At 34.7% G+C, this 26,364-nt stretch overlaps 1 protein-coding gene across 2 annotated transcripts in view; it reads right to left on the reverse strand.

The window, feature by feature from the left end:
• Positions 1 to 1,928: 1,928 nt before the first annotated feature.
• Positions 1,929 to 26,364, reverse strand: part of LOC126879427 (oxysterol-binding protein-related protein 9) — a 378,474-nt gene continuing 354,038 nt past the window's right edge. For both annotated transcript variants that reach the window (XM_050642439.1, XM_050642440.1), the window contains exons 10-14: positions 23,501 to 23,690; positions 20,482 to 20,741; positions 17,935 to 18,329; positions 11,739 to 11,966; positions 1,929 to 2,418 (exon numbers count right to left, since the gene is read on the reverse strand). In XM_050642439.1, the coding sequence (XP_050498396.1) occupies positions 2,332 to 2,418; positions 11,739 to 11,966; positions 17,935 to 18,329; positions 20,482 to 20,741; positions 23,501 to 23,690 (1,160 nt within the window). In that variant the 3' untranslated portion in view covers positions 1,929 to 2,331. The remainder of the gene's footprint in view (positions 2,419 to 11,738; positions 11,967 to 17,934; positions 18,330 to 20,481; positions 20,742 to 23,500; positions 23,691 to 26,364) is intronic.

The raw sequence follows: 26,364 nt of genomic DNA on the forward strand, positions 1-26,364 counted from the left end.
CAGAACGCTTCTATTTAGAAAAACGAAAATTGGTATACATATTTACTTTCCTGAAATGAATCGATTCCATTCATTGCGAATTTCTAGAACTTTTTTGTCTTCAACTTTTAAGCATTTTTGATACTGGATTATTAAATTGTGAGGTATTCTAGTACTAAAAGGTACTCTTACTTTAAGACGATAGGATACACCGTTTTCTAGAAAAATCGATTTGAAAGTTTTTAGTTTTGAGAATTTGAAAAAAAAAAGTTAAAAAAAATTTAAAAAAAAACGATGTATTTTACCAACTTAAAGCAAGAGTAACTTTTAGTACTCGAATATCTCATAATTGAATAATCTAGTGTCAAAAATACTTAAAAATTAAAGACAATAAAGGTATGCTATAAAATAACTGTTGACCTACCCAAAACGGACGCCTATGACCGGTACTAGAAATTCGCCATTAATGAAATCGATTTATCTCTGGAATATAAATAAATGTACCAGTTTTCATCTTTCTAAATAGTTTTTTTTGTATCTTTTTTTTTAATTCAAGGAACGAAAAATTTTCAAATCGATTTTCCTAGCAAACGGTCTATCCTATCGACTTAAACTAAGAGTACCTTTTAGTACTAGAATAACTCACAATTAAATAATTCAGAGTAAAAAATGCTTAAAAATTAAAGACAAAAAAGTTAGGCGATAAAATAACCGTTGCCCTACCCAAAACGGACGCCTATGAGTTGTACTAGAAATTCGCAATGGATGGAATCGATTCATTTCTGGAAAGTAAATATGTATACCAATTTTTGTTTTCCTAAATAGAAGCGTTCTGGAGGTATTTAAGAAAAACTAATTACATGACGCCATCTTCAAAGAGCTCTAGCTCCCTTAGGAAGCATTTTCGGACTAGGTGAATTGGGTTAAATTATCTTAAAATTATCTGAGGAATATCCTGTCTTCGTTTGTCGGTAGAGTTTCTGGACACCCTCTATACACGAGTCAAGAAACTTGTGAAGTCGTAACGATCAAGTTCATTTAAGATCAGTGACTCGTTCAACCCCTTTTAACTACAGCCCTTTCAATAATAAGGACTTTGAACCGATGAAACTTACAGATCATATAAACAATATATTCACGAGTCAAGAAACTTGTGAATCGTAACGATTAAGTTAATTTAAGATACTAATTAGGGAGTGATTTTCTCGATTTTTTTACCAAAACCAAAAGGGACTACCTTTATTTTGAGCGTAACTTGTTTAATTTTGATGCTAGAAATTTTTTTTATAAAACAAAAATTAAGCTTTTTTTAAACACTTTAAATAAGTTGTAATGAGTTTTCCCCGAAATATGCTTCATTTTTGGTTATTTCACGTTGAAGTATTCCATTTGGAATTTGACGAATATGAACCTATTTTTCATTAGCTATAACTCTGCTTCTACTAGGTGTAGAGACGTGATATATACACCATTTTTTAAAATTTTTTACAGGCTATATTTTTGTTAAGAATGTTTTTTCGACAAAATACTTACTATTTGAGTTATTTGCGAAAAACCGTCTAAAGCGTGGTTATTTTGTTGAAAAATTGAACATATTCACTGCCAAATAACTCGAAAAGTATTGACTTAGTGAAAAAACTCTATAGAACAAAAGTTACTTAAAATTAGCCAGTTTATCCAAATCCTGAATTTCTTTGGACGAATATTTTTTCACCCCCAAGACGGGGTGAAAACCACCCCCAGGGCAAAAGCACATATCGGCACAATATCACTTTTTTTCTTTGACTTGTTAGCTATGTGTATGCCAAATTTCATGTCAATCCAAGCGGTTCTTTAAAATTTAGAGATTTTGCAATATTTTACCGTTAAAGAACGGACTAGTTGTCCACATCATCAAATGATTCTTTTATGACTTGTCTGAAAACGATAAAAAAATAAAAATAAGGGTATACTTTATAAACGTTTATTAATAGAGAAAAAACAATAAAACTCTTAATGATTAATTCATGAAAATGCGATGTTCATTTTTGGAGGATAGAATCAACAACAACTTTATAGTACACCATTGTATTTCCCCATAATATTTTCCACTTAAACTAAAAAATAACTCAAATCACTCACCGAAAATCAGTTTTAAATGTATAAAAACCTCATAAAACTCTGTGTATCGAGTATTTTTCAGTAGCCCGGCCCGGCCCAAGCGCATAACCTAAAAAATACATCTCTCATGTTGATAATATATATCACAGTTCACTAACAATAATAACTCAGGCGAAAGTGGGTTGTTTTTTTTCAGGAAAGTTTAGAAAAAGCACAATATTATTCGTAACAAATACGATACGACTCGTATTCTCAAGTGTTCGTTGGTTGGCCGGATAATATCCTCTGTCTCAAAGGCTTTATGTAGGTGAACGCATCTTCTCCAATTCTGTAGAACAACTGAAACAATGATAAGTTCACAATAATTACAAATAATTACTTCCCAAAAAAATAAAATTAGTAAAAATGTATCCGTAGATCAAGGTATATGCTTCTTTTCATGAGCATTTTTCAGTGCGTCACAAGTGATAGAAAAAAAGGTAAGCCCGTGATAATATACATTTATAACATTTATTCTAACATGACATTTTAGTTAAATCTGACAGTTGTCAAATTTTATTTGCAATTTGGCATAAAAACAAATCAATTGTGTTTATTGCATTTATAAAATGGCATTTCCTTTGATTTGTATAGTCTTATAAATTGTACAGATTATATTCGTAGATATATTATGTAATTCGTAAATAATTTTTTTTTCGATTATAGCGCCATCTATCGACAACTAGAATAAGTGTTATCTTCTTCTTCTTCTTCTTATGGTGCCTATCCGTTACGGATGTTGGACACTAACATGGCTATTCTGACTTTGTTGACTGCTGCCCTGAAAAGTCCGGTAGTGGTTAAGTTAAACCATTTTCGCAGGTTATGCAGCCAGGATATTCTTCTTCGTCCTGGACCTCTTTTCCCATGCACTTTACCTTGAAGTATGGTCCGAAATAAATGTTATAAATGTCTGTAATCACAGACGTGCCTTTTTTCTGTCACATACAATTTAATGCCTTAGAAAGAAATGAAAAACTGTGACGCACTGAAAGATGTCTATGAGAAAAAGAATACCTATATAACAGGAATAGTACCCCAGGATTGGTTGCTGTTCACGTTTGTAACACCACCAAAGTCAGTACATGCGACAGTATGTTCACAGTACAGCACAATTTCCTTAATAAGCCACACACTTAAGATATTCCTTAAAATAATACATGGAAGACTATACAAAAAAATAGAAAATTATATAGATGACACTCAGTTTGGATTCAGAGAAGGACTAGGAACTAGAGAGGCTCTGTTCGCTTTTAAAGTTCTCGCGCAAAGACGGCTAGGTGTGAATCAGGATCTCTGCCTGCTTTATAGATTATCAAAACCCTTTGATAGCGTACGACATCAGAAACTTGAAGAACTTTTAAAAGAAAAGAATGTGGACAGTCGAGATATACGGGGTATTGTCAATCTGTACTCGAATCAAAAAGCAAAGGTTAAAATCGAAAATGTTGAAACAGAAACCATAGAAATCAAAAGATGTGTTAGACAGGGTTGCGTTATACAATCTGTACAGCGAATCTATTTTTAAGGAAGCAATATCAGAGGATAAAGAGTACAATATCAATAAACGGAAAAATTTTGAACAATGTAAGATTCGCAGACGATACCGCTATTTTTGCAGATAGTCTAGAAGCACTGCAACGATAAGTAAATAGATTACATTAAGTCAGTATAAAATATGGACTACAAATTTAATGAACGTTAAGAAAACCAAGTTCATGATTATTCCCAAGCAACATACAGTAGGAAAGCTAGATACCGAGGGAAAACAAGTAGACAGAGTGAATAACTACAAACCTCTGGGAACCTCGGTAAATGAAAACAATGACCAAGGTAGAGAAATTCGGGACATGCATTGAAATTGCAAGACAAGCAATAGGGAACTTGCACAATTTTTTTTTATTACATAATAATGTTCAGTTTTGTTTAAAAATGAGATTTCCAAAATTTCACGCTTCAAAAACTCGTAACAGCTTAGAAATACGTATTTAAAGTCTTCAGCGGTATAAAATAGTTCAAACGACCCGTGACGTCACATAGTTTTACATTAGTTATTATTATGGTTATATTTCGCTGTGTCTAGGTACACGCTAACGTGTACGCAAATAAAAAAGTCAGGTATGTACACGCGAATTAAACTTCATCAAGCGTCATTATTTAGCGTGCGCAGTGACTGTATATTTTGGTACATGCTATTTTGATATGTTTAGCGTGTGTTTGATAGAAAAATATTTGTTAAAGGAAGGGAAGCAGAACTATTCAGATGTTTCAAACTTAATTGTAATAAATCAATGTATATATAAAAGTATATATTTAGGTTAGCAAAATAAATATATGTATTTAGTTGACATGACACGTACAAAATATTGTTAAAATAATTTTTATACGTAAGTTAATTATTATAATCAACTATTCTAAATGGGAAATAAGTCACAATTTAACTAAAAAAATGATTTTATTAACGTTTCGACGTCCAAATCGGATGTCATTGTCAAAATACAAAAAATTAGTCAGATTAAATAAATTATTAGAAACATTTTTTACTAAGCAACAACATTTTTGTTTAATTTAATAATACTTTGTATTTTGACAACGACGTCCGATTTAGACGTCGAAACGTTAATAAAATCATTTTTTGATTAAATTTTGGCTTAGTTCCCATTTAGAATAGTTGATTACAAAAATGCCACAAGGATAATAGCTTCAGAACAAGTTACTTATTATTGTGAAAGCTTTAGGTCTTCCTTTTATTTTAATCTTTTACGGTAATACTATTTCATTTATAACTAAAAAAAATATATATTAATTTATAGTCTCTTATTTTTTTCGTACTGTTTTAAAATGTTCTTAAACTCATTAAAAGAACTAAATAATTGTCCACACTCCGTAGTTAATTTAAAAACAAACACTAAACAAATAAAAAATAAGAAATCACTGACACTCTTTAACTTTTTTATTTGCGTACACGTTAGCGTATACCTAGACACAACCTTATATTTAGGTATATTCTTCTTCTCCTTCTTTAGTTTATTGGCCTCCACCTACTTGGGTATTTGCCAAGCTCATCGTCGTGGAATAAGCCAAAAATATTTCTATTCTAATGAAATTTATCGTATGTCATTGTAATAATATATACCAGTTTGTTAAAATTGTAGTTTTACTGTTTTTGAAGGAAAGGAACGAAGGTTTACTATTGAAAATAAAACCATTTTGTAAAAGTACAAATTTTTCTATGAATAGTTCAAACGATCAAAAACACTTGTAACGTCACATAAATGTATTTTCAACTGACGTTTATAACGTCTAATTTAAAATTCTGTTTACTTTATTGGAAAAATGTAAATGTAAAACCAAGTGACGTCACGAAGCGTTTTGGACCACCTGTTTTAATTTGAATTTTTAATCGTCTTTAGGGGCCAAACGAAAGACAAACAAAACTTTTTTATCTTTGATACATGTTTTAAATTATGTTCTGTTGTGATTTATAACATTTTTTTCGAATTTAAAAATTTATGCAAGTTCCCTATTATAAAAATGAAAAAAAATTTTGTTAATCGAGACCTTCCTCTGGAGCCGAGGATAAGAGCCTTAAGATGCTACGTATTCTCGACTTTGTTGTATGGAATGGAAAGCTGAACATTAAAAGTAAACGATATAAAGAACTTGGAAGCATTCGAGATTTGGTGATATCGAATAATTTTGAAAACATCATGGATCCAACGAGTTACAAATGCAGAAGTGTTAAGAAGGCTAGAAAATGATTGCGATGTCATAAAGAACATCAAAACAAGAAAGCTGGAATATTTAGGCCACATTACCAGAGGTGCGAAATATTAGATATAAACCCATTAACGCCTACGTGTACCATATGGAGCCAACAAATTGCGTACGCATCGGAGTCTATTTACGATATTGTTAGGTAAAATTTAGAAGAAAGATTCGGTCTATTTGTAGTTCAAGGTTACCTCTACTTGAATGAACAACCCAAATTTAGTTGTATATCTATTTTCCACTGTAATAAACTTTTGAATTTACGGTTGGTTTTTGTTTGTTCAAAAATATGGACATTCGTTTCGTGTGTTTTATTTATTATATTTTACAGTATTATCCCCGTTTTTGTTTTCAAAGATGTTCTACAAACTTTAATAAATACCTTGTACACATTGTACAGGTTTTCATAATATTTCATCTTTTAGTTTTTTCGTAAATAGGCCAAAAATATGGGTGTTCCCAAATGGAACCGCTAGGCGGTTTGCTGGATATGTTGTTTTCACTATTCTTTTTTTACTTTTCTTATTTTTGGAGGAATTTCTTTGAAAAAAATCTCGATACAGCTTTTGAGGAAAACCAAAGTAATGATGTTTCTGCCGTTTACATAGAATCTCCAGATACTAACATTTTGACAGACGAAGATTCGTCAGATGAAAATGACGCGGGTTTTATTGATAATCGAAATCGTAACCACCTGTCTTCAGGCGGAAATTGTATTTTCAAATGATACTAGAATCGAAGGTACTGCTGAAGACACGATCGTAGAAGAAACTACTTAGATTCCCCCGTACTAGCAGAGCAATTCCATCTGAGCCAACTGATGGAGGTCTAAATATGTTCACGCTGGAGCAAAATGCAGATTTTTGCAAAGGGATCTGTTTTCTAGAGTGTATGATTTTCTAGAGTCTGATTCTCAAAGTATACTGGTTCAAGCCCTTCAGAACTTTTTAGATTACAGCAACTAGACCTGTTAAAAGGTTTTCAAGACAGGAGAAAAAAAAAAGCATTGTTGTTCCGAAGCCAAAAATATTGTTTCAAAGTATAATAATAATATAGGTGGTACTGATTTGATGGATAGCGATGTATCTTGTTGTCGAATTGGAATCCTTTCCAAAAAAATGGTATTGGCCTATTTTTACATACCTAGTGGACTCGAACATTAAAAATGCATGCAAATTGAATAGAAAATCTGGTCTTAACATTAGCCAATTGGAACTCACACGGGATATTATTCAAATGTATCCAATAAGATATAAAATCCCACCGAAAGCACCAGGAAGAGTGTCCGCAGCTACAAGAAGTGACTCTCGAATTGGAGATACTGGGTTCGAGGCATTAAATTATTTTGTGGTTTCTGTACCAGAAAACAAAAGAAGAAGATGAGCAAGCATTAGATTTTTAAGCCGAGGGTGAACAGTGTGCTGCAAATATGATGTGGTCCTTTGTATTGACTGTTTCGCAATTTTCATAACATTTATTTTTTATTTAGCGTATGGCTTAAGTATATCACAGAATATATTTAGATTTATGCATTATACAATGCATCACAAACAGATGTCCAATTTTTTTATATATTCGATTGACCCTTCGGTTGCCATTACAAAGTCTATAGGGTCGCCTGTGTATGCTCTGCGTGGGCAGTCCTGAACAATGTGACTGATCGTCTGTCTTGCAGCGCCGCAGTCGCAAGAAGGCGAGGGGAGTTTACCCCATCTGTGGAGGGAGTCGGCACATCTTCCACAGTTTGTTCGAATTCGATTAAGGGCTGCCCAAATCTTACGGGGACGTTCAAATTCGCCAGGTTTCCCTATGATGTCCGGTAGGCTATGGTAATGCGGATCTGTCCTACTTTCCCAATCTTCTCTCCATCGGGTATTTAAGTCAAAGTTGGATTGCTGCAGCGCTTGAGCAGATTGTAGAGGGGGTAACCTGGATGGGAGACGGTTTCCAAGAATATCGGGGATGTCGTTGTGGACTAGAAGCTGGCGACTGTCCATTATTTTGTTATATTCTTTAACCAATGCATGTTCGCGGCGTAGGTTGGGTGGTGCTATATTACTAAGGGTAGGTAGCCACATTGTAGGGGTGGGCTTAATTGTGCCTGTTATCATACGCATAGTACGGTTTAGTTGGGTGTCGACCAGGTGGGTATGCCTGCTATTTAGCCACACTGGAGCACAGTATTCTGCCACCGGATATATCAGGCCAAGAGCAGAGGATCTTAATGTTGATGCTGTGGACCCCCATGTAGTGCCGCAGAGTTTCTGTATTATATTGTTGCGTGTTTTCAATTTTGCTGCTGTTTTCGTCAGGTGTTCTCTGAATGTGAGCGTTCTGTCTAGAGTAACCCCAAGGTATTTCGGGTATTTATTGTGTTTTAACAGCTTGTTATTAAAATACACTCGCAATTCTCTGTTTGCCAACTTGTTGTTTAGATGAAAAGCTGATACTTCAGTTTTTGTAGTACTTGGCTGTAGTCTCCATTTCTTAAGGTATTCGCTGAGGATGGATAAGTCATTCGTGAGAGTGATTTCTGTAGTTTCTAAAGATTGGTGGCTTGTTGCAAGGGTCCAGTCGTCAGCATATCCAAACTTCCGAGATTCGGTTTCAGGCATGTCAGCAATATAGAGGCTGAAAAGTAAAGGGGCAAGGACAGAACCCTGTGGAAGACCATTGTTAAGTTTCATCTGTCTACTCGTCTCCTTTCCCATTATAACCTGGAAGGCTCTGTTGGTCAGCATGTTGTCAATGAGGTTAATTATCTTTCTGCAGGGGATAATGCGGGCCAGTTTATATATTAATCCCTGTCTCCAAACAGTATCATATGCTGCTGTTAGATCTATAAATACTGTTGCTGTCTTTTGTTTCTTTTGAAAACTAGCTTCTATAAAAGTTGTTAATGACAGCACTTGGTCCGTACAGCTTCGATGAGGGCGGAAGCCAGCTTGTTCAATGGGGACATTTCTAGTATCCTGTGACTAATTCTGTTGAGGAGAAGCTTTTCTAATAGTTTATATACCATGCTGAGTAGAGCTATGGGGCGGTAGTTTTCTGGCTTATTGTTTGATTTGCCCGGTTTCGGAATTGCAATTATCTTTGTTCGCTTAAGTGAGAAAGGAATGTTACCTGACTGAAGTATATCATTAAAGAACATTGCAAGCCACTGTTTCGTGTATGCACCACTGTGTATCAAGAACTCTGGATGGATACCATCAAAGCCAGGTGCTTTACCTGATTTCATCTCTTTCAGCGCATGTGTGATTTCAGAAATAAGTATTCTTGCTGAATATTCGGAGTTCGTTCTGTTCATTTGTTTTAATCCCCTTAAGTCTCTTTTCACGTTGGTAGTATGTGTTCGATCTCGTGGAGCTCTGGATAGAGATACTATATGGGAGGCAACCTTGTTAGGAGACATTTTAGACTCTCTGGATTCCAGCTGGTTAGCTCCTCCAATTTTCCGCAACAAGGACCATGCCTGCCGGCTTGATTTTTTGAAGTCAAGGTTTTCGACAGTCTTTATCCATTTTTGGCGTCTAGCTGTATCGATGTTGTGTAAAAGCTCATCGGCTATTTCTCGGTCACCACTTTCGAGAAACTTCGTGTATAAGTCTTCACATGTTTCAGTCCATCCAGGCACATATTCTTTGCGATACCCCCTAGGGATGGTTTTCTTGGCAGTGCTTATTACTGCGCCCACAAACCTCTCATAATGTTTGCTGGTTGGAGGGACCCAGCTCAAGGTCCGGTCTAGTTGTTCAGAGAACTTCTTCCAGTTTGCTTTTCTAAGATTCCACCTGGGTCGAGGATATGATCTAATTATTGGAATTGATATTCCGATGGTGATAAGCACCGGACGGTGTTGAGTATGTGGGAAGTCTGCAAGGACACTTCTCGCAGTTGTTAGTGGTCTGTCATTGGTATCTTTTGAGACAAAACATAGGTCTGGGTTATATTCTTTTCTCCATGCAGCTGATTTAAATGTTCCTCTGTCTTTGGCATCAAAAACTAGGTATGTGTTTTGCTCTTCGGACCATTCTACTAGTGCCTCCCCATTTTCATCATTCGTGGTGTACTTCCACATTTCGTGGTGGCTGTTGAAGTCGCCGATGTATATAGTAGGATGTGGATGAGTCTTTAGCACTTCTGGGTTCCATGTAGTGGCTGGAGGTTTGTATATGTTAACTACGGTAATATCTCCAATATTGGTGACTACTTCATGTATATTATTTTCATTGGAAGCAGAAAGTAGGAAACCATTTTCTATATTGCAGCGAATGTAGGTTGCGACGCGGTAATGTAGCCAGGTATCTTTCCCCTTAAATCAAGCTGGACTTTGTCTTCAGTATGGGTCTCTTGTATGGCAACCAGGTCAATGTCGTTATCGTGTAGGATTTTTTGCAACACTTGGCATTTTGCCTGGCTTATGCCCTCGATGTTAAGGTGACAGACTCGGATACACGGTCCGAGATCTCTAGTCAGTTGGTTCTGAGAAGAACCTTTATTTGTTCCCATCGTATGTTTACGTATAGATTTCTGTTTGTGATCTGTGATGTTGGCAGGATATTGTTTTTGTTTTTCGTTCGTCTGCCGCCAAATTTTTGCTAGTTCATTTAGCGTTACCCAGGGTGCACGACATGGAGGCGAACTAGCATTACACCCCAAGTAACCCTGAACGAACATCTACCGGGTTCGCGCATAGTGGTCCATATGGGAACAGTTTTTTTCTCAATAATTGTTTCATTTACAAAAAATTTTCTTATTACGTTTTGTAAAGAATACTGTGACATTTAACGATTTTTAATAAATTTTGTCGAAAACAATTTTTTTTTCTCGGCGTTAATGGAATAAGGCTCATAATGCTTGTGAGTCGTGGGTTTTAACAGAAGAACAAAATAGTACAATACAGGCAACAGAAATGAAATGTCTGACACGAGTCCGAGGAGTTACTAAAAAAGGTAGACTAAGCTACGGAGCACTAAAATAAAAGAAGTTTGCAAATAGAGAACATTAGACTATTTAGAAAGAAGGCAACTCAGTTGATGAGGCCATCTTCAGAGAATGGAGAATACAAAACCGATGAAAGAAAGGTAGACAACGACAAACATGGCATAGAACCCTAGGAAAAATCATCAAAAACAGGGAAACAACATGACCAGAATCAAGGACTCTAGCCAGATATAAGAAGTAATGGTTCAAATTTGTACTTACATACTAAGAAACTACTTTTTAGTTTTAAAATATAGGTCTGGATCCTGCATAAGAAAAAAAAGTTGATTAATAGCAAGCTGACAATTTGTTAATAGCTTAACGGTGTCTAATCGGACAAACTTTGATATATGGGAACACTGGAACAGGGGAAATTTTAATGGTGGAACAGGTTAAAAATTTGGAACGTCATACTACGAAAATGTCAGATGTATTTTGTCGGACAGAACTTCTAATTGATTTGTTACCCTTTCAATAAAATCTCATGCAAAAATCAGACTGCTATTTATCACCAACTGGGCATTTTAATGAGTGGAACACGAAGAACATGTCAATGACAGAAATCATGTTGGTTAGTAATAGCAGTCTGATTTTTGCATGAGAGTTTAATGAAAGAGTAACAAATCAATTGGAAGTTCTGTCGGACAAAATACATCTGACGTTTTTGTAGTCTGACGTTCCTAATTTTTAACCTGTTCCACAATTAAAACTTCCCATGTTCCAGTGTTCCAATATATCAAAGTTTTTCCGACTAGACACCCTTAAGCTATTAACAAACTTTCAGCTTGCTATCAATCAACTTTTTTTTTTGTACCCGGGATCCAGACCTATAGCTGTTATTTTGTATATAACCCTCTAATTACCTTTGTTTGCCATTCTTGTCCGCTTTCTTTCCTCTCCTTGGCTTCGTCTCTCTGTTTTTGCTCCAAAGATTGTTTAGCCGCGGTAGCTCTATCTATCTCGTTAAATTTCAAACCAGCTGTTACTTCTTTCCACAACTTTCGCGATTCGTTTTCCTCCTGCTGACTAATCGGTTCGACCTGTTTCTTTATAATGTTTAATTGGTTAACGTCTACGTGTTCTTCAGTCTCCTAAAAGAAAAAACACAAAATTAAAAGAGGAAAAATGTATATTGACATGTAATAATGTTATTCTTGTTGTCAGTTTAAAACCTTCTTGAAATTTTTGTTACATTTACACTTTGATAGACCTAACAACGAAATTCGATACAATAAACAACAGAACCTTGATAACTAAGATCTACAGCACTGTGTTTGGCTATGACCTGGTAAAGATCACTGTTGTGTAATAGACGCTTCTACGTTGTGCTAAATGAAAAGAAGAATAGATGGAGATATCAAAAAAATGATCTACCTCAAGGAAGCGTTCTGGCGCCGTTCCTATTTAACATCTACATCAACGACCAGTCAATGCACCCCCAAAGTGAGAGATTTGTTTACGCTGACGACCTTGGTATCGCTGTAAAAGGGCAAACTCACACAAATATAGTCGACAATTCTTCTTCTTAAAGTGCCGTCTCCTCAATGGAGGTTGGCTACTACAATTGCAAACTCTTCACTGTCTTCAGTTGTTCAAAATTTAGCCCTGTCCATTGTCGGATGTTTATGAGCAACGATAGTCTTTTCCTCCCTAGTCCTCTCCTTCCATCGATTTTACCTTTCACTATAAGTTGAGCATATTGGTACTTATTATTTCTCAGTGGGTGGCCTAGGTATGATGTTTTTTTAACTTTCACTGTGTTGAAAAGTTCTCTTGCCTTGCCTATTATATGCAGCACTTTTTCGTTTGAGGCATGCGATGTCCATGAAATTTTAAGGATTCTCCGGTAGATCCACATTTCAAAGGCCTCCAACTTATTTACAGTTGATGTTTTAAGGGTCCATGTCTCAACTGCATAGAGAAGAGTCGACCAGACGTCGCATTTAGATAAACGTAGACGAATTTCGAGTTTTATTCGAGAATCACAAAGCAGTTTTTTGATATTTTCGAAAGATTTTCTGGCCTGCTCTATTCTAGAGCTTATTTCTAGATCTGGATTTAGGCTGCTATCGATCCAACATCCCAAGTATTTAAATCTAGTTACTTGTTCTAAAATGTGCACATTTATTGTGCAAGGTTGAGGTACGTTTTGGTTTTTTCGGATTGACATCACTTTGGTTTTTTTAATATTTATTTTCATACCAAATTGCTCACAGGTCGAGTTGGTCTTGTCGATGAGTCGTTGTAGGCCCAAGTCGGAATCCGCAATCAACACCGTATCATCGGCGTATCTCATGCTGTTGATATTTACGCCATTCACCTTGACTCCATCCCTGGAGTGTTCCAGTGCCTCTTTAAATAGTAACTCGGAGTAAAGATTAAACAATAGAGGCGACAGAACACATCCCTGTCTAACTTCCCTCCCAATTTCTACTTCTGCGGATGTGGAACCTTCGATCCTAACTCTAGCGTTTTGGTTCCAATACAAGTTTTTTATTAAATTGATGTCTTTTCCATCAAAACCGACTTCTTGCAAACGTTCTAATAGTAGGTCGTATCTTACTCTATCAAATGCTTTTTCGAAGTCTATAAAGCATATAAATATATCTTTCTGTTGGTCGTAGCATTTTTGGTCGAGAACTAGTAAATTGAAGAGGGCTTCTCTCGTTCCCATGCCGGCTCTGAATCCAAACTGATCGTCTCCGATGATTGTTTCGCATTTTCTATAGATACGATTATGTACGATTTTTAATAGGACTTTTACTGCATGACTCATAAGGCTTATCAGACGGAACTCATTGCAGTGTTGTGGGTTTGGCTTTTTTAGGCTTTTTCGACAATAGAAGAGGCTTTAAACATGACGTCAATTTAGGTAAGTACTCAGAAGAGTGAAGAAGAACCGAGAGGTGTATGCGAATACCTTCGGACACATGCGAAATAAATCCAGATAGGCCATCTTAGAAGCCATCCATGCCATGCAAGGAAAAATCTTTGGAAAGGAGGTCCAGGAATAAGATCTTGGTTGAAGAACCTCAGAACCTGGTTCAACACATTATCAAAGAGAAGAAGAAGTTAGACTAGAACAATATCCAACGTAGAAGTATTGTCAAGGATGAATACTAGCCCACATCTCTTGAATATCATAAAAGTTAGAAAAACCTCATTCTTCGAACATATAATGCGCCAAAAAGGAAAACAAACAACTATAATTTAAAAATAAAATAAAAAAATCCATTTTTATTCAGTTGCAATGCGAGCAAAACAATCCTATTTTTCAATTAGAATACGGAGCGCAGTCCAGTCCTCTGAATCGACGATTTTCGACTCTTGTTGGAGTCTCATCGGAGAGAACGTAGGCCTGCTACTCCATACTCCAATTGACCAACACCGAGAGTTTATCCCCCACACCGCAACTGACGTGAATGGACTAGGTGACTAGCGTCATCTGGCAATTGAAAGATGAAGTAGTTTTCAATCCTAATAGCAATATTAATAACATTCAAAAATATTAAAATATTATTAAAAGATTTTTAAATTGAAAACTTATTGGTCCATTTTCTTGGTAACACCTCTATGGCTTCCAAAATTTGCAAGCCAGATGGATGCTGAAGCGAAGAAGACAAGAGGGAATTCAAAAACTTACAATTCACGATCCCGACTGTTCAGCTGGTAAATTCCAACAGAAAATGGACCTAGTTACTCAAAAAGTAACGACCAATATAAAAATAAAATAAAAATAAAATAAAAAAAGGATGTGTGTGTACTTTGTATGAACGTAAGAAGTTATACTTCTATTATATAATTTCAACGAAATAAATATACTTAACAGTTACAATACAAAAAATTGACAATAATTACCAAAAATTAACCAAAACTTAACAATGCCAAAAATTAAAAAAAAAAAGAATATGAATCGTCCGGGATTTGAACTCGCGCTCTCGCGATCTCTCGATCTCTGGTCCAATGCTCTACCAACCAGGCTATCAAGGCGCCTGTTATTGACGTTTCGGATATACATAATTACACATCACGGTGACAAGTGAAATATAAAAATAGATATTTTATTATTTTACGCCCAATGAAGGCAAATCCAAAGACACAAAAATTATAATAAATATATTTACTAAAAACACTAATATATTATTTTCATACCTTTTCTTGCACTGATAAATTTATACATAACTTGAAAGATTCAGCAACTAAACGGCATACTGTCTGTGTGCGCATGCGCGCAGTATTATGAAATTTTACTCTCAATCGCGCCTAAAGCAGTATAACTTCAAAAAAAATATTTATTTTTATATTGGTCGTTACTTCTTTGAGTAACTAGGTCTATTTTCTGTTGGAATTTACCAGCTGAACAGATGGGGTCATGAATTGTAAGTTTTTGAATTCCCTCTTGTCTTCTTCGCTTCAGCATCCATCTGACTTGCAAATTTTGGAAGCCATAGAGGTGTTACCAAGAAAATGGACCAATAAGTTTTCAATTTAAAAATCTTTTAGTAATATTTTAATATTTTTAAATATTATTAATATTGCTATTAGGATTGAAAACTACTTCATCTTTCAATTGCCAGATGAAGCTAGTCACCTAGTCCATTCACGTCAGTTGCGGTGTGGGGGATAAACTCTCGGTGTTGGTCAATTGAAGTATAGAGTAGCAGGCCTACGTTCTCTCCGATGAGACTCCAACAAGAGTCGAAAATCGTCGATTCACAGGGCTATACTGCGCTCCGTATTCTAGTTGAAAAGTAGGATTGTTTTGCCTTCGCATTGCCACTGAATAAAAATGGAATTTTTTTATTTTTTTTTATCTTTCTTTTTATTTTATTTTTATATTGGTCGTTACTTCTTTGAGTAACTAGGTCCATTTTCTGTTGGAATTTACCAACTGAACAGACGGGGTCGTGAATTGTAAGTTTTTGAATTCCCTCTTGTCTTCTTCGCTTCAGCATCCATCTGGCTTGCAAATTTTGGAAGCCATGGATGTGTTACCAAGAAAATGGACCAATAAGTTTTCAATTTAAAAATTTTTTAGTAATATTTTAATATTTTTAAATATTATTAATATTGCTATTAGGATTGAAAACTACTTCATCTAACTATAATTTAAGTTTTGAGAAAGGAAAATAAGAAAGAAAAATAACGCAGCTAGGAATATAGAAGAGACTGGACCAGAACTAAAGCAAATGCTCTTATACACCAAGCCCACCAGAGACTTTGCCATACCGAGCTTAGGATCTACAAAACAGTAATTAGACCAGTGGTCACATATGGATGTGAAACGTGGACCCTCTCAACCACTGATGTAAATCAACTGAGAATATTTGAGCGCAAAATACTAAGAGAGATATTTGGACCAACACACTGCAGCGATGGTTCTTGGAGAATTAAAATGAACCACGAGCTGTATGAACTAATACAGAGCGCAGATATTGTTAGATTTGTAAAGTCACAAAGACTAAATTGGCTTGGTAACTTAAAAAGAATGCCAGATAATCAAGCTGTAAAAGTAATCCAGAGATGGAAGCCCCAATAAAATAGAAAAAGAGGAAGGCCCCCCAAAAGATCGATAGACGACGTAGAGGGAGATCTTAAAACAATGAACATCAGGCAGTGGCGAAGGAAAGTATCCAACAAGACAGAATGGAATAACATTGTTAAACAGGCCAAGTCTCACAAAGGGTTGTAGCAGCATTAGAAGAAGAGGAAGATATAATTAATTTATATCGATATTTTAAATAATACAACAAACAACTCTTACTCTATCAGTCCATTTATAATCCATGATTCCACTCCATTCTCCATTCTCCCGAGATAGTTAGGAAATGTCTCTTTTCATCCGGCCCGAAAACTTCAGCATTAATCTTATTCTTTTTATTTCCGTGGAAGGGTTTTGTGATAAATTCTATATTGCAGTTGTAGCCCGTTTTTGGACAATTTATGGTAACCGTCCCGCCCAATTCGATCCAGGGTATGGCGAGTATGGATCGGCCGTAACCGTTTGGGAATGTCAAGATGGTCTCTTCGTCGATCACGTTAACGATACCTTGTCCAATATTGTAGACACATATCGACAGGCTGAGGAGTTGGACTTTGTATACACATCAAGTTAAGGTTCATTTGTTTTCTTCTTAATTCAGCTTGTTACTATGTCAGCAATTCGTCTTGTCTAACAATATCCTCTTTTTCATCGTCTTTATTACTCTGTAGTCTGTACCTCCATTTTAAATGCATCACATTTCTTACAGGTGTCTTCTTTTGACATTTTTAGTTGTAAAATTCTTCATTTCATGTAAAATCTTCTATTCATTAAAAAAAAACTCTTTTAAAAGATGAGTATTTTCACTTCTGTGTTTGTAACGATTTTATCAATAAGAAGTAACTATTTTTAAGGATGAACATTCGCCCACATCTGTGGAAGATCGTAAACGTTAGGAAAACCTAATATCTCGGACATCTAATGCGCCAAAAGAAATACGAAGAACTATAATTATTGAGAGAGAAGAATAAGAAAGAAAAAAATCGTAGCTGAGGAATATAAGAGACTGAACCAGAACCAAAGCAAACGCTCTAATACACCAAACCTCCAAGAGACTTTGCCATACTATAGTCGCCAATATCAATGGAGATGGTACATACGAGGATGATTCAAACAGTTCAATAGTTAGTATAGTTCAAACCAAACCCTTCTTTCAGTGCGTCATAATTTATCGAATTCGCTCTAACGCATTAATTTGGAAGTGACAGAAAAAACGTACGTCCGTCAATATTACACATAGAACTTAGAAAATAATGTATTCGTTGATGGGTATTTGCATATTAAAGCGACTTCTACTTATTGATGTATAATTGGTTGACATTTAGAATACGTTAAATCGATAAGCAGTCAATGATGCGAATAAAGATAATTTGACGCAAAAGTATTTGATGGTGACATTACTTTCACAATGTCAACGGGTAAAATGACAATTGCCATTTTGGAAGAAGGTTTTGGTTAGAACTATACCTATATAATTTATTTATATCATTTTAAATAATAAAGCAATCGATCCTTACTCTATCAGTCCATTTATAATCCATGATTCCACTCCATTCTCCCGAGATAGTTAGGAAAGGCTTCTTTTCATCCGGCCCGAACACTTCAGCGTTAATTTTATTCTTTTTATTTCCGTAGAAGGGTTTTGTGATAAATTCTATATTGCAGTTGTAGCCCGTTTTTGGACAGTTAATGGTAACCGTACCACCCAATTCGATCCAGGGTATGGTGAGTATAGATCGGCCGTAACCATTAGGGAATGTCAAGATGTACTCTTCGTCGTAGTCGATCACGTTGACGATACCTTGTCCGATATTGTAGACACATATTGACAGGCCGAGGAATTTTGACTTGGTGTATACATGCGCGTTGAAGCTGATCCGTTTATTGTAGTGTTCGGCGTAGAACGCAGATACTAAAAATCATACATGTTATCAATACAATGAAATACATTGATAGATCTAATATAGAGTCTTCAAAAAACTTCTTAATTTATAATGTTAAATATGTTGAATGGGTCTATGGTTGAAGGTCAATTTCAATTTAGATAAGAGAAATAAAGTAGACTTACGATCAGTTTAATATTACCTACGACGACCGGTTTCGCATACTACAATTTGTTATGCATCTGCTATTCATCGAAAAGATCTTTGTTTGTGATGTATTCTTCAAAACTATTTTTTTTTATTCATTGCAGAGATATATCTTAAAATATGTGTTATTGATGAAATTATTGAAAAATGTAGACAATCCTGTAATAATGCAAGATAAATAAGTAATTTGGTATCCTTGATGGATGCTATGTTGGAGAACAAAACCTAAAACATATCATTGGAGCTCGGAAATTCAGCTTTTTTAGCCAGATTGTACATTATGAAGGCAGATGTTAACATAATATATAAAAAAAGAATGTGCGTGTACTTTGTACGCACGTAAGAAATTATACTTCTATTATAATATAATTTCAACGAAATAAATATACCTACTTAACAGTTACAATACAAAAAATTAACAATAATTACCAAAAATGAATCGTCCGGGATTTGAACCCGCAATCTCGCAATTTTTTGATCTCTGGTCTAATGCTCTACCAACAAGGTCATCAGCCGTATGCACCTACCTTTCAGATATACATAATTATACATCACGGTGACAAGTGAAATATAAAAATAGATGTTTTATTATTTTACGCCCAAGGAAGACAAATCCAAAGACACAAAATTATAATAAAAAACCTTTTAAACCACCTTTTTCAAATTGCGCAAGTTGTATTATTAATATTAATGTTAATAAATGAAATATAAATATTTTGACGTTTCACAATTTGACAATTCACTTTTAACTGCAGTGCCTTGAAAATTTTAAAGCACTAGTGCCTTAAAGTAGCATTTTTAACGCTCATATGGAGTCCTAAAAATTGCATTTTTAACACGTTTGTAGAAAAATATATTTAAAAACACTAATATATTCTTTCCATACCTTTTCTGGACTGATACATACATAAATTAAAACATTTTGAAGTATAACTTCAAAAATATAATATGAAAACTATTTAAAAAGGCAGTATAACTATTAACTAACCTTTGTTGTTTCTCTTCCCACAAATTTTAAAACGCAACAACCATACATAACCAAACCGTCAACCGTCCAAACCACAACTGCGCTACAGCTACCATATTGGATAATTTTTGACATGTCATTTGAACATCCAATCAGAACAAAGTTATAATGCGCATGCGCCGGGATCGTAGGTTTTAACATATAAAAATTCACCCTCATATCGCGCGTAAAGAAGTATAACTTCAAAAAAGAATGTGTGTGTACTTTGAACGCGCGTAAGAAGTTATATTTCTATTATATGATTTCAACGAAATAAATATAATTTCAACAGATTATTTGTATTTTATTTAAATATTAAACTAATTTTTACGTAATACTTTCCAAAAATGTTTATTAAAACAATACCAAAAATAAAAAAAATTAGAAAACACACGGATTCGAACCGGGGACCTCTCGATCTCCAGTCTAACGCTCTACCTATAGTCCCTTTGTTTTTACGGATTACAAGATCTCCAGACATAGTGATAAATAGATCAAGTGAAGTATAAAAATACTTTAAATATTACTTACTATCTTATTCCCGAGGAAGACAAATCCAAAGACACAAAAATTATAATAAATATATTTACTAAAAATACTAATATATTCTTTCCACACCCTTTTTGGACTTATACATACATAACTTAAAAGAGTTAGCAACAAACTCCATACTGTCAGTGTGCGCATGCGCGCAGAATAATAAAAATTCACTCCCAATCGCGCCTAAAGAAGTATAACTTTAAAAATAATATTATTAGTATGTACTCTAATTCTAGCAATTTTGTATTTGTAGAGTTTAGTTGCCTTCCCGGAAACCTGAAGATGCATAGCAAAGAATCCGGTCGTCGTAGTTAATATTATACTGATTGTGAGTAAGTCTACGTTTATTTCTCTTACCTAAATTCTTCATTTATCTTAATTCTTCTCAAATATGTACATATTACAATAAATTTACAAAAAAAGCTTACTTGGAGGATGATGGGACACCTGTTCGGCAACAAACGTAAGTTGGGACCTCTTGCACCACGGTACGGGACCATCCTCGGCTAAACTATCATCTGCACCATTGTCGGAATTCGGAACGTCCCAATGGCACCTAAATACTTCGCCTAATATCGGGTTATAAGGTTTTTTGGCTACGGTACTCTTCCTTCCTGCGTGATACGAGGACAGATACCATCGAACTACTTGTACCATACGTTCTCTAGGGTCTTTAATGTTTGGAATACTAAAAAAATTACAAATTGTCAATATTATACATATAATAATGCTTCTTCTTGCATTCAGCCTCCCCTGTGAGCTGTAGGGTTGCTGAGCAACATGACTACTTGCACCTGCGAAACTGCTGCACGGAATAATTCGACTGATCCACAGAGTGGTATTTCACATAAAAATCTGGCCAAAACAACAATTTCAAAAACTAGCCTTTTGGGTCGATCTTTATCCCTAAAAAGCAGTTATAATATGTGAGCTCCCACTAAAACTACATCCCCCAACACATAAGTTAAAGGTATAATTGCATGGTAGTTGTGTGTCATAAATTGTACCGTCTCAAACGGTCGACTGGGTGAACCAGACCATACTCCCTTTTATTTACGGCCCTATACCTGTAAGGGGAGCGCTGTAGGTATGGACAGATTACTTCTCCCTTACTCGTGGGATCAATATGGAAATATGTACAAACATTCAAAATTTAACCATTGGGGTCTCGCAGGAGAATCCGACTAACTCTAATACTTCCACGGAGACTGTTAGGATCTGGAAGAGCTGTAATGCGGACTCTCTTGAAAGACACTGAGAAGCTTGAGGATTCTGGGCCTAAATTATCTGGGGAACAGAGAAGAATGTTTTGGAAAATTAGGAAACAGGGAATTGGCACTTTTAGTCTGGTCTCTTCTTCTTCTTTACGTGTCATCTCCGCGACGAAGGTTGACAATCATCATTGCTATTCTCACTTTTGACACTACAGCCCGAAAGAGTTCAGTTGAGCTGCATCCAAACCATTCTCTGAGATTTCTCAGCCAGGACATCTATGCTGCGCCTTCCTTGAATCTTTCCCTGCATAATAATTTTAAGAGTTCATATCTGTCACCACGTGTTATATGACCCAAGTATGGAAGTTTTTTTATTTTGATGGAATCCATTATCTCCCTGCTGTTCTGTATTCTCCTTGGTACTTCCTCATTGGTTATTCTGTCTGTCCAGGAGGTTCTCAGCATTCTCCGATAAGTCCAAGTATCAAATGCTTCCAATCTATTGAGGCATTGTTTATTGAGAGTCCATGTCTCCACGCCATACAAAAGAACAGAAAATACATAACATTTTAGTACTCGCTTTCTAAGATTTACGCTGAGGTCTCTACTACATAATATTTGTTTCATATTAGTGAATGCACTTCTAGCCTTTTCTATTCTAATTCGGATTTCTTTGGTATAATAGTTTGTTTCACTAATGTTTGTCCCTAAATAGTTATAATTCTGAACTCGTTCTATCGTCTTATTATTTACGTGTAGATTGATGTTTCTAATATTTTTCTTTGATATAACCATGAATTTCGTTTTCTTTATGTTTAGTGACAGACCAAATTCTTCACTCGTTGCAACAACCTTATCTAAAATTCTTTGTAGATCTGTAATAGTTTCTGCTATTAGTATTGTGTCATCGGCGTATCTAATTTCACATATGGGTAGGCCATTTATTTTTATGCCTGTTACTTCATCTTCTAATGCTTTTTTGAATATTAAAAAGTCTTGTTTAAGTCTTAATTAGTCTGGTCTAGTTCTGGTCAAATTACCTCATAGATCTCAAAATAAGGCTCTAGGGAATGCCAAATCACACACACCCTGTTAAGCGAACTGTGCCTGATAGAAGCACTACCAAGGAGACATTAATAAAAAAGAGCAGAACTGCTGTTGCCTCTTCCAAAGGGTTTAAAGGCAACTACACAGTTACTCTTACTGGGACAAAGACTTCAGTCATTCCCAAAGAATACCCAGACATATACGTGTCTAAGAATGACGTTGGGGCAATAAAAGATGTCCTAACTAAATTTATCGACAAGGTACCTTATGGCAATCCACTCATGGGTGGGTACTATGGGTTTATTCCGGTAGGTGTGAGTGACGGAATTAATTAAAATTAAGTGTAACAAACGAACAGTAAAATATTTATTTATTTTGGTAACAAAAAGGAGTGCGGGCGTGTAAGAAAGCCACAGACGCTAATCTGTTTGTGTTTCTACCCTCTGACCAGATGGGCAATAAATTATTTAGATCTGGCCTATAAAAACAGAAACACTTCTGCAGTTTTAAAACGAATGCATGTCCAAAGTGAGTTGTTGACATAATGGTCTGATATGGTAATTAATTTATGGGGAATTCAGTTTGTTAAACTGAACACACCAAAAATATATGGTTAGGGATGCATTTCGTTTCGTAAAACCGTATCTTTCTTAACATCTGGTTTGTATATTAAATGTGACTTTTATATGGCCCATATTATTTCGTTTTGAGAAAAATTAATAAAATTAAAATTAGCAAAAATAGTAATTAAAAGCCACAGACGCTAATCTGTTTGTGTTTCTACCATCTGACCAGATGAGCAATAAATTATTTAGATCTGGCGTATAAAAACAGAAACACTTCTGCAGTTTTAAAACGAATGCATGTCCAAAGTGAGTTGTTGACATAATGGTCTGATATGGTAATTAATCTATGGGGAATTCAGTTTGTTAAACTGAACACACCAAAAACATATGGTTAGGGATGCATTTCGTTTCGTAAAACCGTGTCTTTCTTAGCATCTGGTTTGTATATTAACTGTGACTTTTATATGGCCCATATTATTTCGTTTTGAGAAAAATTATTAAAATTAAAATTAGCAAAAATAGTAATTAAAGCGTATCGCTATAGGTTGATATGTGCTGACGAAGAACCCTCTAAGGTTACAAAGGATTTTTTGGAAGAACAATGTTTTCAGGCTACTTACTTTATAAACATATCGGGATGCGCAAAATAATCTGCGTACATTTCTAATAAAGATCTTCTTTCTAATATAAAGGTCGGTAAAACAACTTTCGTCAGATCCATACCGATTTTAACTTGCGACAGAAGGTGTCTAATGACGGATCCGTGGCTCTCCAACTCCAATCCGTTCTCGTCGCTTTCTTCATATAAAGCTAAAACAAAAGTCAAATTAAACATGTTACCCGTGTTACACAAGTACTACTTAATCCTACATCTAAAAGTACGTTGGATTTATTATTTTTATGATCCAAATGTGGTAGCAAAATAATTTCTACCTTCATAAAACCTACTGACTAACTTGCTCTCAAGAAATCCCGGGTAGAATGTATTCAAAAGGTGGTTTTACCCACCGAAAAATTGTCCCCGCCTACCGCTGGTATGGTCCTTTTTATGGGCATTTTATACTTTATACAGGGTGTTTCATTAAGAATTGTCCATATCGTAACTGGAGAAACCTTAGCACAAAATACGAAGATTTAACCCAAAACACTTAAATAACATATTCTTCCTTACCGAGATACATAGTGTTTTATTACAAATGTTCTAAAATTATTTTAGCCCATGGTTAAAGCAACTTTTATTTTTGAAGTTATACTTCTTTACGGGCGTAATGACGGTGAAATTTTATATGGGAAAACCTAGCGACCGGGCGCATGCGCATTATAACTTTGTTCTGATTGGATGTTCAAATGACATGACAAAAATTATCCAATATGGCAGCTGTGGCACAGCTGTGGGACTGTGTTTGGTTATAATGTATGCTTGTTGCGTTTTAAAATTTGTAGGAAGAGAAACAACAAACAAAAAGTTAGTTAATGGTTATACTGCCTTTTTAAATAGTTTTCATATTATATTTTTGGACTTATTTACATAGAAGAGATGATTGTTGCATGCCAATGTGAAAGCTCATCAAACTGTGCCTAGTATGAGTGCCGCAGATCTCGCTTATTCAAAGCTAAAGAATCTTTCACTGGTAAGTGTTTTATAAATAGTTGATCAAATTTTGTTATGATATTTGAACATAGCCACTTTGCACGACGCAAGTGATTGCGAAATGTATTAGTCGTTATACGGGCTCCGATACCTACCTTGAACCTACCAAAATACATAAGTAGTATGTAATACTTTTATTTACATAATTTGATTCTTCTTACTCTATGTTTTGTTGTATTTTTTCAATTCTAAATCATTTCAATTCAAAATCAAAATAATTTGATTTACATAAGTTAAAAATGTCAAAAGGTTAATCTGTTTAGTTAGACGATCTTCGCACGTAATGACAAGCTGTCTCTGTGGCCAAGTTTTAATGCGAGTGAAAACGGTGGTAAGTTGGTTCGAATCCCAATAGAAACTTTTATTTTTTTATTTTTTTTGTACATTTTATGATTGTAAGTATATTTATTATATAATTTTATTTTCAGAAAATACGTATTTAGTTAAAAATTTTTCCGACAATTAATGTTCAGAAATCATTTGTGGCATTTTTAATGTGTTTGTGTGTGTTTTATTTTTTTATTATTTTAATTTTTGGCACTGTTTTAATAAAAATGTTTGAGAAGTAGTAAGTATAAATTAATTTAATATTTAAATAAAATATAAATAAAAAGTATATTAATTTCGTTTATAATCATATAATCATATAATAGACGTATAACTTCTTACGTGCGTACAAAGTACACACACATTCTTTTTTTTGTTCATAATTATGTATTTTAAACACATAATCTTAGTGAATGTTGTTTAAAATACATAGTCTTATGGAACCCATTATCTTAAAACGCAAATAACTTGAAAATTACTTATTTTATCGCAATGAGACAAAAGGATGATATTTATGTAAAAAGTAACAAGGAACCAAAAAAACATGCTGAAATGATTATTAACCCATTAATGCCCACCGTATTTTATGTAATACGCAAGACACTGCTACATATTTCGCCAGCTAATTATCAGAAAAAAAAAGTAAACAATAGTTGTTGTCCTTATATTCGCGGTGTGCAAGTACTTGGAAAGGGAAACGAGAAACGACCGTGCGCGAGTCGCGGAGAAATATTGCAACTATCTTAAATAATTCATATTGTCAATTGAAATTGTCAAATTGACGCATATTTCATACCTTCTGTCATTGACGCAGAAAAATTATATATTGCTCCACAATATTGATATGATATGCAATTATTATATAAAGGTAAATTTAATTAATTGTATTTTGCTTGCAGTACTGCATTTTAATAACTGATTTTATTTACTACATACAATTGTTTACGTTTGCTAAACATAACCTGCATCTTATTTTTTCTTCTTATTATTTTTTTGGACTATGGTCTTGACAATTATCCAGCAACCAGGACTAATATAATTGGCCAATATAATTAAAAGTGCGAATAAAAGTACAGAGCGTAGAAATAGAGGTCGCTTTGCCGAACTTGCACGGTCCCAATGGGCACATTGTAGATGTTAGAAGGTAACTGTTAGTCATAATATTAAAAATTTATTATCGTTTGGCAGTAAAGCGTGATTAGATTTGTGCTAAGCTTTCTTAGGTTACATTATAGTGCACCAGTTGCATGTCAAAATGAGTTTGTAGGACTTTTTCGACTTATTTTGAGAAAACTTTTGTAGTACTCAACTAGTAAGGCTTCTAAATATCGAATAGTGATGTAAATATTGTTGAAATTTATACCGGTGAGTATTTTTAAGTTTATTGATTTTTGCGTATGATATAATACGCTGGACACTCGTGGTAACTAATCAACATTGTTTCGATTTTAGAAAAAAATGAAGAAAAAGTATGATCCCAAGGATGTGTTGAATTGTTGAAAATGT

This window comes from Diabrotica virgifera, chromosome 2 (assembly GCF_917563875.1).
Source record: "Diabrotica virgifera virgifera chromosome 2, PGI_DIABVI_V3a".
In the NCBI taxonomy this organism is placed as follows: domain Eukaryota; kingdom Metazoa; phylum Arthropoda; class Insecta; order Coleoptera; family Chrysomelidae; genus Diabrotica; species Diabrotica virgifera.